The 13,981-nt window shown below is 42.2% G+C and overlaps 2 protein-coding genes across 5 annotated transcripts in view; one reads left to right on the forward strand and one right to left on the reverse strand.

The window, feature by feature from the left end:
• Positions 1-11,912, reverse strand: part of STRN3 (striatin 3) — a 73,681-nt gene extending 61,769 nt beyond the window's left edge. For 3 of the 4 annotated variants that reach the window (XM_015421821.1, XM_015421815.1, XM_015421809.1), the window contains exon 1: positions 11,273-11,912. In XM_015421821.1, the coding sequence (XP_015277307.1) occupies positions 11,273-11,614 (342 nt within the window). In that variant the 5' untranslated portion in view covers positions 11,615-11,912. Of the gene's footprint in view, positions 1-10,576; positions 10,702-11,272 lie in introns of those variants that run through there. The other variant, XM_015421827.1, reaches the window with a different exon arrangement.
• The window catches only part of AP4S1 (adaptor related protein complex 4 sigma 1 subunit), a 43,224-nt gene continuing 40,248 nt past the window's right edge, over positions 11,006-13,981 (forward strand). Inside the window, exons 1-2 of the mRNA XM_015421781.1 lie at positions 11,006-11,123; positions 12,104-12,273. The gene's annotated coding sequence lies outside the window, so the exon portion shown is untranslated. The remainder of the gene's footprint in view (positions 11,124-12,103; positions 12,274-13,981) is intronic.

Raw genomic sequence — 13,981 nt, forward strand, 5'->3', positions numbered from 1 at the left:
ATTTCTAAGTAGATACTGGTTCAATTCAAACATAAAGCAAACTATGCATTATTGCACATCATTTCTGAAATCAGGATTCTGCTCACAAATTATCATTCCATCCTCATTTATTTTGACAAACCTTAGTTACAGCTTCTCCATCCTAACATTAAAAAACCCAGCCTACTTTGCAAGACTAGCCAAAGTGCAAAGTTTCCCCATGTCACCAACTCATTTGTCATTAGCTAATGACAGTGAGGGAAGGGAAGCCAGCCTCAAAAATGTCCGTGGTTTACACCCACTTAGCTTTCTAGCTTTTCAAATTCACCCTTTCCGCTCATAAAATTGTAAGAATACAGCCACACACATACATAATCCCGCACAAGCCTCCACATTAATTAGGCATCCCCTCCGCAAGTTCTATCCCACATTTGGCATCCTAATTCCTCAGTCTGCCACTGGAACTCATCTTGTACTACAAAAGTGGCAAGAAGGCACTATGCCACTATCACCTATCTCAACTTGAAAGCAGGTTGCAAAGGTGCTACTTCTGTAGCCACCTTGCACCCCAGCCATGGCAAGGCAAGTTTGAGGAGCAACACACTTTCCAGGCTAGCAGCAACACAGACAACTGGAGAAGCCACACCACCCCTGAACATGTTAGTGGTGTTGAAGAGATGCCGCCTTTACAGCCCTGCCTTAATGGCAATGGTGGCACAGGAGGAAAGCTCTTGTGGTTGTGAGATGCCAAGAACCACCCATGGGATGAAGCATAACAGCATTCCTGCACCTGTAAGAACAGTGTGGCTATAGAGGCGCCTAGAGACATGTGGTAAAATGTAGGAGTGCTTTCAATTTGTAGACAGCCTTGCCAGGCATCTCTGTAACCAAGGAGTGTTAGGAACAGCTGAGAGAAAGAGAAAAGGGGGTTGGGAATGCTCTATCAAGGCTGACATAACAGACCAGCTCATGTCAGTCTTTTCTGTATCAAGAGACTTTCCTACAGCAAACTTGAAGAGACATGGAAAGAGCTGTTCACTGTTAATCAACTGTGCTACTGCCGATTAGAGGATGTATCAACAGGGCTAGAAAACTACATTTTATATCACTGCTACTTCAAAGGCAGAGATATTTGCATTGGCAGCAGAGCATCTACCCAGATGTTTTCTGCAAACTTTTCTCCATCAGCTGCTATTCTCCCGCTGTACAACTGGAGAGTTTTTTAAAGACTTTTTAAAAAAAATATTGCACCCCACGCAAGTGCTGGTTTTATTATTAAAGCCCTCAATATGCTGTGTAATTGTATGGTAGGGAAATAGCAGTTGTGAGGGGGTAAGAGAAGAAAAATGGCATCAATGTGGATGTGACGCTTGCAAATATATACCTTCCCATCCATACAGCATGCTAATACACTTGGGCTGCATTTTCAGAATCGACTATGCTAATAATGGTTTGAGAAAGAGCATGACAAGGACGGGAAAAATCTGGAAAGTGAATGTTATGTGTATGCTCCAAAAATGTCCATATGGAAACACCAGACTTCAGTTACAGGTTGTAGGATACCTGAATGCAGCCATAATGCTATTTTTCTTACTGGAAACCTGTTCTTGAGCTAGCGTTTTTGTATCACAGTCTAAACATTAGTTACCTTGTTTTTTCTAAAACACTTCATCTAGATATATGGATATAACAAAATAGTGGCCCTGACTGGGCAGAAACATGGGATATGAATGTTGTAAATAAATATAATGTATATCAGTGGTCATAATTCTGTCTCAATTCAGCAGTTCTACAAATTTACTCTGAACCACATACACAACTAGCTAAGCAGCAAAAAGCTAAAATTTAACCCTGACGATACTGTCTGATAAAGCAGAGTCCATAGAGGCATGCAAATACCTTCTTCTTCATGTGGCCGGCATGACTAAACACTGAGGTGCACAGAACACTGTTACCTTCCCGCCAAAGCGGTACCTATTTATCTACTTGCAATTTCTTGCTTTTGAACTGCTAGGTTGGCAGGAACTGGGGCCAGAGATGGGAGCTCACTCCAGCATTCTAAATTTTACTCCAGACTTTTTATGTTCTTAAAGTATTAATGCATGCCATGATCAGTTTCTTTTGTGGAATCAAATTCTGCTTGTGATAAAAGGAACACAGATATTCTGGTTGGTTTTTTTAACCCACAGTTTATATGTTTTATTTTTTACATTTTTATACCACATCCTCTCCTGTATGATCTCAGAGAGTTTACATTAACGGATTGGGCAGTAATCATTCAATAAAATACATCTAAGCAGTAAAATAGCTCCAGCTAGTAAAACAAAATTACAATAAAAATCCATAAAACATTACTAGGTATAAATAAGCAAATTCCTAAAAAGTGATCCAGTCAACAATTGCCAGGTATAGGCAGTGCTCAATTCCATAAAATTCAACCAAAAGCTTGATGAAACAGAGCAGGACCTTACATGCTCTGTGGAACACCCAAAGACCCTGCACACCACTGGTGTCATCGGGCAACTGGTTCCGAAGAGCAGGAGCAATGACCAAGAAGGCCCTGGCAGAAGATAAATGGGCAATCTGGAATCCAGGCACCAGAACCTTAGAAAATTTAGATCTGAGTTTTCCTAATTAAATTATGAGAATTATTCTTAAATGGATTGGACATGTTTTAGGACAACAAAATTCCTGAATACCTAATGCCCTTATCATTCAATATGGAACCAGTTATTGGTCCCTGTACCATCAACTCATCCAATTTAAGAGTAACTCAGATTTTCCTTAATTAATTGTATACCACAAAATTTTCCCAACGTATACCAAGATCTTTATTAGGTAGCTTTATTGAAGATTTCCTTAAAGAAAATGAAAAGCTTTGGTTAGATTTCTCAGTCCATTACTTCTATATTCCTGTTAGCCCGAACTAAGGTTGTAAGGATCTCTATACATAAATTTTACAACAGTCAGAGTAGGCAGCCTTCCCCTTCAATCAATTACTATCTACAACTATTATTAATGTCCAACCAAAATTTGTCCCATATAAAAAGTTAGTTAGTTCCATTCATGAAGGTTCATTCTCTTGATCAAATGTCTGCAGCTAAAATTATATCAATTTTGGGACTACAGAGTAATATTTATGTAACATATTTTTCAAGTATTGCCATGTAAATATTAATCATTTGATTGTTGTATATATACCATAAATTTTGAACAGAAAAAGTTCATAAAACCAATATTTCTTTGTTGTCCTATAGTTCCTTATTAGCAGGAATCAGAGCTGCATCCCCCTGCCTTCAGACACCATTTCCAATTGTGGGAAAGTTGTGAGAGCTCTTTTATAGACAGTGTACGAGCTTCTGCAAGAGGAACTGTACCATTTGACGATACTGCCTTCTTGCTGCATGCTCACTCCTCTGTTCATGTGGGTCCTTCAATCCTCAGAAGCTGCTTTTCAGAAGTCAAGATTTGTTTTATGAACTTCTTTCATTTATGCTTCATACAATCCAAACCACAACATTAAAGACATTAAATGGTTTTACTATTAATGTTTCAAAGCATAATGCAAGATTCATTCTTAGCTGAATCTTTATTGGTTTTATCGTAGTTTCTGCTACTTTTGGTGCCAATGTATCACCATGCTTTTTAAAAATTCAGCAATAAAACCAGCAAGACCTTGCAGCTGGATCCAGTGCAAGTTTCTCATGGGAACACAATTCAGAAGCACCACAGGGGGCCAATTCTGGTAAGGACTGCAGGGAAACTCCCTATGCTGTTTTCCTGATCTGAAACTGTCCTTGAGGGCATTTATTTGCCCCACTGGGGACTAGATGTTCAAGCATTCATTACACATGCAGTCCCCCTGATAAGTCAAAAAAACCCACAAGGCCACTTCTAGTTTGAAAAACAGTGGAGAGGAAGCAGGAGCCTTCTTCCTTCTGTGCCATAGCCCTAGCTAGAATTGGGCTCTTGCAGCACTTCTAAATCATATTTCCATGGGGAACTAACAGCTGGTATGGCAAGTCCCCACAGCAATCGTATGATGAACTTAATGTGCAGTTCGGCCCTGAGGTCCAACTGTGGGGAACCAATGGGAAGCTGTTTCAATATTCTGCCCCAAGCAACATGGACATCATGCCTGCAGGCCTTCTTAAGAACACTGAACACTTCCCTGTGCTTGAAGGCTTTGGAACTAGATTTAATCACTGAGACATTCCTCCATGTTTTACTTCCCCAAGTCTTGTTAGCGGTTACTATCAGGATTTTCACTCCTATGCAAATGTGATTTCTGACAGTCTGAACCTCCATTTAGGCCAAGCCAACAACTTTCCAAGCTTTGTTTCAAAACATATACTGTCTCAAGTCTTTAATTGTGCCCTAAGTATCTACTAACTTCAATTTATCCACTGTAGTACTGGTAAATTTTTTACTCTGCAGGCCATTGTTGTGTTTATGCTGATTTTCCATCCTCTCTGTGTTTTAAAAGGAGCTGCGGTGGCTCAAGTAGTTAAGACGCTGAACTGCAGGCTGTGGAAGGTCGGTAGTTCAGCAGTGTGCCGCATGACGAGTGTGCCGCATGACGGAGTGTGCTCCAGTCTCTAGTTCCAGCTCCTGCCAACCTAGCAGTTCGAAAGCAAGAAATTGCAAGTTCGAAAGCAAGAAATTGCAAGTAGATAAATAGGTACTGTTTTGGTGGGAAGGTAACAGCGTTCTGTGCGCCTTGCCGGCCACATGACCACGGAAATGTCTTTGGACAGCGCTGGCTCTTCAGCTTTGAAACAGAGATGAGCACCGCAACCCTAGAGTTGGATTCGATTGCCTTTCGAGCAAGGGAACCTTTTACCTTTTACTGTGTTTTAAACACAGCTTCCGGCTCATTCTTTTACTTCTTTTTTACAAGATCCTGTAGTGATGCCCTTGCAATTGCCTTAAATGTGTTCTAAACTACCATTTGACATACTGCTTGAGCCGTACTTACGGTACTTCATTGATATTTAATTCAATTTTACTGTACTATTAACTGCAGGTATTATAGTGGCTTTTAGTGTTTGTATAACTCTGATCCACCTTGAGTCTCAGCAAGAAAGGCAGATGATAATGACATAAATGTTTTTGCCTAACATTAATTTTTGCTTCTGCTTTTGTGGTAAGATCAGCTTGCGTCTTGCTCTTCCAGTGTCAAATCAAGAGAGTAGTAGCACAGCCAACATAAATTAATGGACCAATATTTGCCTCCATTATATTCCAAGACATATTTGGAAAGATGAAAATGTCATTTTCATGTTTTACCATGGTACCTGAATAACTGAGCTAATTCTTCACTGAAGAATTTCAGTATCTCCAGCTGTCTACTAAGGAAGAGTTAGATAACCAATTTTAAACTAAGGCTTCATAGCCTATGGTTTCTTTGGATTTGTCTAACTCACGATCCCCAACATGGTGCTATGGAGGCTTACATCTTTCCTGAAGCCTGCCAAGTATTTTTAGAGAGAGGGCGGGACCAGGTGGGGCTTTTGCCCAGTAGGGCTTCTGATTGGCTGTGCATAGTTTTAAAAAGTTACTTCAGCAACAGCTGCCGCCACAGCATAAGGATCTTTACTGCATTCCTGTGTGCATATGCAAGGAAATATTTTAAACAATATGTTCATTTTAAAAGGCATCCTGTTAGAGACAGCTTCTGATTGAAATATTAAAGAGTTGCTATCAGTTAGGCGTAACCTCACTCCCTGACATTCTGTGCTTGGCTTTGCTCTTGTGGCAGACATTTTTCTATATTTTTTGTGGCCGTAGGTGCTTGCAGAGACAAGGGCTGGAACTGAATGGACTACTACCTAAGGATCTGAGCATATATAGCATATATAATAGGATTTTTGAAAATTATTTTCCTTGAAACAGCAGACTTCCATGGCATATCTCATACTGCTTTTAAAACTACACTTAGTTTTCATGGCATGAAGGATAGTTCTTTGATACACACAGGTTTAAAGACCCTTTGGGCATTCAAAACTTCCTGTTGTTCTTTAGAGCACAGTGATGACATATCACTAGGATTTAAAGAACGTCTTGTTACCTACTGTAATATAACACAGATTATACTGAAATCATCCTCAACCCATTTCTTTTCCTGTGCCTCCAACGCTGAAACCATTCATAAACCCTTGCTACACTTAGAATGGATTTTCTTAAAGTGATAACAAAAATTAAAGAAAAAATGATATAAAGCTAGCAGGAAATCTGTTTCTAAGGTCCTATTTGTCAGTAATCTTGTAATTAAATTTTACAGAGCTTCTTTCTTACTACAAGATGTTCAGATCTGGCACCTGCAAAAATGCTTTGACCCCCCCCCCACCCTCATTATTATCATGGTCTTTTAAAATTAACTATTAATTTAATTGGAGGTTCCTATTTATACATTATCAGAGAGAGAGAAATAATTTCTGTCCATCTATGGTTCCTTTAGACTACTCTCTGAATGACTAATGCAGCAGATTTTTACAATAAATTCTACCAATACCTGATTTGGTGCTTTAGTATTCTTAGAAAACTTACTGTTAATTTGAAAAGCAGATTCTATTAGTGCCTCCATATTTGACCACAGGAGAGTCAAAACATCAAATTATCTCTTTCTATTCTCTCCCAACTGTTTAATCTGCAAATTGTTCCCTCTTGCACAACTGTTGAAGACTTATTATAGACAGTCACACTTTTACTTGCAATTTCCAAAATTCGCTTCCAAAAGGCTGAATGCTTTGCAATTTTGTTGTTATGATTAGCACCTATTTTCTTTCTAATGTTTTAGTCATCTGATTAAAAAATTAGGATCAAACTCTTAATTTTTGTTCTAAAGCTATACGCCTTTTTTTTTGCTCATACACACACACACATTTACTTAGGTTAAAATTTTCAATTCATTTTGAGAAACTCATTGAATGTTACGTGTTTAATTTCCTTCAATATGGGCATATTTTATACTCTACATGCATTCATTTGTTTTTTGACTAGTGTTTATTTTCTGTTCACAGGAACACATTTGTGAGTTTCTGATGAACACAGTATAAGCAAAAACCAATACAATTATCCGTTTATCAATCACATATTATTCAACTTAACTGTTCATCTCTGTATTTTTGCTGCTGATCTGTTACTCAAATCCCATTAACTAATCAATTTAATAACAATTTGTTACAAATCCAATGATAAATTACAGGCCTATTTGTTTAATCAACTATCTTACTGATGTGGAAAAATGGATTTGATCTGCCAGCATTCACTAAACATTGACTGAAGATACAGTTCTAATCATTCTACAACAGAGCTTTATATAACTATCCAATCCTAGATTCCTAACAACAGTTCAACATAGGAAAGCTTTAATCAGTTGATCTTCCTTCTTCCCTACAAATGATGGACAGGGTTATAAAAATTCCAGATAAATAGCAGATGACAGACCATAGAAACAACAGGAGCAATGGTGCTCCCAGATATGCACCTTCCTCCTCATGCAGCAGCCTCTGAAAAGTGATGCTGAATCACAGGAGCTCTAAGAGCAAAATGTGATGCAAAACAAGGGATTGCTGTGAAGAGAAGGATTCAGGAGACATCGCCTATCCTCCTCCTTCTGCTGGTGGAGTTTCTGATGATGCAAGCACCTCCAACAGCACAAGAGACGATATTCCCCCAGAAATAATACATCTAGATTAGATTACTATAATGTGCTTTCTGTAGGGTTGCCCTTGAAAACTGTTCAATAAACTTTAATTGGTTCAATGCTGCAGCCAGAATGTTGACTGGAGTGGGTCACAGGGACAATGTCACTCTAGTCTTGACCCAAGGTGCACCATATTTGAAGAACTTGAAGAATTACCTAACCTCTTATGAACCTACCAGACCACTGTGGTCATATTCTGAGAGCCATTTGGTGTAGTGGTTAAGTGCGCGGACTCTAATCTGGAAGAACCGGGTTTGATTCCCCACTCCTCCACTTGCACTTGGCTGGATGACCTTGGGCAAGCTGTAGTTCTGATAAGAGCTGTTCTTGAAAAAGAGCCGTTTCTGTCAGAGCTCTCTCAGCCCCACCTACCTCACAGGGTGTCTGTTCTGGGGAGGGGAAGGGAAAGGAGTTTGTAAGCCGTTCTGAGACACCTTTGGGTAGTGAAGGGCGGGGGTATAAATCCAATCTCTTCTTCTTCTTCTCCTGCCTTCTAAAATTAGGTGGGTGTCGTGGGACTCATCTCATCCCATCTGCTGACATATTCTGCCAGCTAGTAAACAGTTTTTCAGTTCATTTGGTGTTATCTCAGTGATTCCCTCCTTCCTGCCCTATGTTTTAATTCTTGTTTTTAATGTCTTTGTATGTGTGTTTTAAGGTCTGGTTTTAATTATGTGGGTGGGGTTTTTTGTTTGTTTTAAGGGTTTTTAAGATGTGATTATATCATGTATGTTTTTAATCTGTTAGGTGCCTTGGTCGCCCTCATGAGGGCAGAAAGCCAAGGATCCTGTAAATAAATAATTTCCCAGTATGGTGATATTTAATGCCTTGGCAGCTAAGCAAGCTACACCTTGAAGGGTGTGGACAGTTTTTCAGGAACTTGAGTTACCAGTAATGTGGAAATGGCAGGTAGGCGGTGGAATTACCATTTGAGAAAGCCACAAGCCAGTACGGCGGGAAGTCTTCAGTCTACTGGGGGACAGGGGAGTTTCAAAGGCATTTATTTGGATATTTCCTGCATGTTGGAGCAAGTTGTTATCTGTACCTGGGTACTTCCCTGAGAAAGGCTGATTTCCTGAAGAAACTGAGGCTTCAGTATGCATGTTTTGGATTGCACTGTAACACTTCCGTTTAGAAATCAGCGTCCACATCCAAATTAAGCCACGGATAGGATCCACAGCCAGCAACATAGAACATTGTTTTCTATTTTTTCGTGGAACACTGGTATAAATTATAATTTATTAAAAATTTTGGTATGAAACATGAATTTGAAAATCTAAACTTGTGAGGATTGTAATTATTTATTTGGAATACATATATCTTGTCTTCTGAATATTACTCTTCTAATAATCTGTCTGGCTTTAAATTTTGGGGCTGAATCCTAGATCTATAGATAATTATAATACTTAAAAGTTGTCAGGGTTTGAACTACGTTATCTGTTTAACAGGTCTGCTGAAGCAGTCTTCAAACAACAATCTCCAAAATTCAACATATGCCTGACATAAATCCTGCTTTTCATGGTCCTGTTACTGAAGTGTTGTTACATTATGGAAATTTCAGTCTTTGGGTTGTAAAAAAGATTGGGATAAAATAACAGGCAAATAAAAACTCAACACAACTAACAATACAGGTTATTTTCAGATATCAAAAACCAACCTCTCTTTATTAATGAAGAACAACATCTTGACTTGTTATTTTATTCAAATGTGCCCTCCTCCATTCATGCATGAAGTGTAATTAAAAACTTCCTGTTCTGGTAAGCCTTCAATCAAATTCCAATTTGCCATGATATCCATGCAGATGGATGAAGAAACTGGGGTTTGTTTTCTTTCCACATACTGAGACTCTAAGCCTCAATGTAATACTAGTACAGAAAATCCTATTAAATAGTGGTTCAACATAAAACATGATTCAGAAATTACCAAGAAATTCCTGTCCACCTGACACAAATTTCTGTGCAAACAACACACTCCGTTGCATTATCAGTATGGTCGTTTACAAATCCTACAGTTTTGCATATCTCATAGTTTTTGCCCTCACAAGACTCCTTTAAGACACCATACTATATTCCTCTCTTTCCCAATTAGGAAATTGAGGCTGAGAGATTATACAGCCTTAAGAAAGTCATTACAAGTCAATGACAGAGCCAGGAGTTCCAGATTAAAATCTAACTTCCTTGAATCCACTGAGATAAACAGCACATCATCTATTTTAAAATATGTAGCATCAATATCACTAGCCACAAGTTTGGTGGTAGAAAATTTTATGGTCACTGTAAGTACTCATTCCGTATGTCCACACAAAGCCTAATAATAGGATACTTCTTATATAAACAGTAGAATCGTGGTTAGAGTGTCAGAACAGAGCTGGGGAGACCCCACTCAGTCACCATAGATCTCAGGTAACCTGAGGCCAATCACTCTTTCTCTCAGCAGAACCCATCTCACAGGATTGTTGTGAGAATAAAACAGGGAACGTGTGAAGCATGTACACTGTATTGAGTTTCTTGGAAACTGTATTAAGTTTCTTGGGGAAAGAGAAGGATAAAAACAAGATAGACAGATGCCAGTTTATTTTTACCATCATTAAAAGCCTTACAAAATGTAGCTTAACTCCACTAATTTCAAAGATACAGTATAGTTAAAAAGAGATATGTCAGTCTTCACACCTATTATTCCAACACTGGCAACCATCCAGACAGGATGCAACAGCAAAACTAGGTTTACCATCTAATTAATATTAGGCAGGGAGCCACAACCAATCCCACACTCTTGACAAGTCTGTGCATAATGTGTCTATCTGACAGTCACCCTTTCTTTTAAAAGGTATTAAGAAACCACCAGATTCACATTTAAAACAGATCCCCTATAAAGGAAATGGGTCCTTACATTGAGTGCCCCCTCCACGGCTTTGAGTGTGTATGTGGAACCGTCACCCACGTGGGCACTGAAGGGGGGACGGGCACGCCTCCCATGCCTTGAAAGAAAGCAGGCCCCTTACCAAGCATTGCCATGGTAAGTGTGATTTGCATTCCTCTAATTTTTAGAGCAACAGACGAGAACGCTACCAGAGACGACGAGCTGGGAAAGGATCCGTTGCACTCCAATTACATCCCCTCACAGCCCTAGGAACCCCCGGCGGCTTCCGAGACACCGCTACAGGCCGAAAGAAACACTGCCGCGTATGAATACACTAACTGTCAGTAGGAGCCACGACCCCTCGACACCCGGCAGTGTGTGGAATCCAACGCAGGCCCCAAGAAAAGGCGGCGACACTCCCCCCCCCGCCCCGCTTGACAGGCCCAAGCCAGGCGGGCGCCATGCTAGAAAGCAAAATGGCTGCCCCAGGGAAAGCAGTCCAACCCCGGGAGCCGCGAGGGGGCTGTGCCGAGTGACGCCCGCCACGCCACGCCTCGCCGAGACCCGCCACACGCAGGTACCTTCTCTCCCTCCCTCGCCATCCGCGGGGCAGTGTCCGACACCGGCCCTTCCTTCCCCGGCCCCTAACGCACACGCAGTGGCCCGGTCTCCCCCGTCAGTCATTGTCCCTTAAGACACGCAGCCCGGCCCCCGGCTTGGCCTTACCTGGAGCTCAGCCCTTTCCACCTCCCAGTGGGCGCGCTCCATCTCGAAGCGGGCCCACTCGTGCTGGATGTAGTGCAGGATCCCCGGGATGGTGTAGTGTTGCGGCCGAGAGAGTTCCGACGCGCTGCCGCCACCCGGCCCCACCGCTTCCTGCGCTGCCGTTGCCGGGCCTTGGGGCTGCTGCGGCGGTGGCGGCGGTCCCCCTCCGCCGCCTGGCCCCGCACAGCCTTGGCTGAGCATCTGCGAGTTGGCGCTTCCTCCGGAGGGCGGCAGCGGCTGCTGTTGAGGTCTCGGGGCCGCCCCGGCCACGATCCCCCCGCCGGCGCCGGGATGTTCGTCCATTGTCTGTGGGGAGTCCCCCTCCCTGTCCTCTCCTCCCCTCCTGTGCCGGGAGGGTTCCTGAGACCGGGGCGGGGAAGGAGGGGCTGATGAGCGGTGCCGGCTGGGAGGAGGGAACGGGACCGGCCCGCGGAGGAAGGCCAAGGCCCCGCAGACGGAGGAACAACCTGGTGTCAGAGCAGCGCCGACTTAGAGCCGCTGCCGTTACTGCCGCCTCCGGCCGCCATTACAGTCTCAGCTCCATCATCGGCCGGACAGATTCACTCCGCTGGCTCACCCACCCACTGGAAGGCCGGGGAGGAGGGAGCGCAGAGCATGCTGGGAGAAGCACCCGCCTTGCTCCGGCTCCCGGACAGTTTGGTGATGCGCAGGCGCGCCTGTTGATTGAAGGACGCTGAGGGGAAGAGAGAGGGACTGTGTTTTTCGTGCCATGTTTGGGGGGGGGGGGGAGTATCATTTACGGTCTCGTTTCTTTCACGTTGCCTGCTGAAGGGAAGTTGACGAAGGACGGGCAAAAAGGGACCCAAGTGGCCACTGTTTTCCGAACCTCATATTAACTACTGCCGACTTCATCTTACCTGTGCAGCTCCTAACACGCTTTCTGCTCTCCATAAACTGTTCTTTCTTGGTTCGTATCTGAACTTCAGATTCCGAAATCACGTGTAAGTGCCCCAGAGAGTCCCATTCAGCTTCAGATATATTCGCTGGATTTTTTTTAATTATTATTAAGGTACTGCTCGATCCATCTAAGAGTTATCCCTGGGCTAGGGTTGCAGGACGTGGATTTGGGGTGAAACCTGGGGAAGGCGGGGTTTGGGGAGGTGAAGGACCTCAGCAGGATGTAAATACCATAGAATCCAGCCTCCAAAGCAGCCATTTTCTCCAGGGGAACTGATCTGTTATCTGGAGATCAGATGTAATTCTTGAACTTATCCAGGCTCCACCTGGAGGTTGGCAACTATACAGAAAATACGAAATGCTAATAAACGAGTGGATGTACAGAGTTCTCTCCCTTTTTTGGCTGTTTAACGAGCTGTTTTATAGGGAGCTTTGTCTTCTGAAACCTGTAATCAATAAATAATAGCTAATTATAAATCTCTCATTAATGTCTGATATTTTATCCAGTTAGATTTGAGTCCAGTAGCACTTTAGAGACAAACAAGATTTTCAGGGTATAAATTTTCAAGAGTCAAAAATCCCTTCATCAGATATGCGACTGGACCCAAATCTAAATGTCTACTGCAGACCAAAAGTGCTACCCTTTGAAACACTTTTTATCCCACAGCCCTTTCCCCACTATGAGGTGGAAGGTGGATTGAAGCAAGGGCTGACTCATCCCACCTTTGGAAACTTTTCTCTGGAAGGGATTTTATTTTTAATTGGGCAGGAATAATTTCCCTATTTCACTCCTCCTCATTTTGATGCTGTCTGGATAATGCTCCCTTTCTCCCCTCAGTTTATAGCTTTTCAGTGGGCTGCTACTGTTTTGCTGCTCCGTCAGCTCACTTAAAATGGTCTCCCTGATAGTGGGTTGTGCCAGCAAAAGATTCTTGGCATTGCAGCTACATTCCTCACATGTCTACAGCTGACTTCTTGAGGCTGAGGAGCAGGCTACTTCCCTCACTATGCACAACACACACACACACTCACACCCAAATGAAGCACACTCTGACTTTACTATTCCTCTTGTGATTACACTGTCACCCAAAGTAGCAAGGCAGCAAATAGAAACCAGAGTGTGAGCACTCAGCAATGTAGTATCAAATTACTACTGTGAGTATTGGATTAAATTAAGAAAGGCTATCTTCTACATAAAGGAGGGAGAGATTTTTGGAGAGATCCCCCCAAGGGAAGGCATGGAAACTCCATCACTGGGATGTTTTAAATGAGATCAGCCAGCCATAGGGAACATGCCTTCTTTGGCCTTTGGTAGACTACTCAGTCATCCCTGCAGGCCCCAACTGCCATAAAAGAAACAGCCTGCTATATAAACTATGTGTAAGAATATTTTATATGTACATGGTAAAACAGAAAGACGGGAGCTAGATGTTTTCTTTGAAGGTATGGAATTAAAATATGGAAGTACTGTGTTGGCATTCTTGAAGTTAAACAAAGGTTTTATTTAAATCAGATGTTGTCACAATAAATCATATGCCATCGACTAATAATAAGTAAATCCCATTGAAAATTCTTTTAATCCTGAATTACTTTGAAGCAAGAAGTATGCTTTTAAGGCTAGTATAATGAATATAATGTATTTTAGTTATAAACAAGGGGGGACCCGCGATACTCGCGGGGGGGGCAGAGGCGGAAGCAGCAGGAGGGAGTAAGTACCCCCCCATCCTGCTGGTTCCCCCCTGTCCTCCACCC

This window comes from Gekko japonicus, unplaced genomic scaffold, assembly GCF_001447785.1.
Source record: "Gekko japonicus isolate JY-2015 unplaced genomic scaffold, Gekko_japonicus_V1.1 scaffold797, whole genome shotgun sequence".
Classification (NCBI taxonomy): Eukaryota; Metazoa; Chordata; class Lepidosauria; order Squamata; family Gekkonidae; genus Gekko; species Gekko japonicus.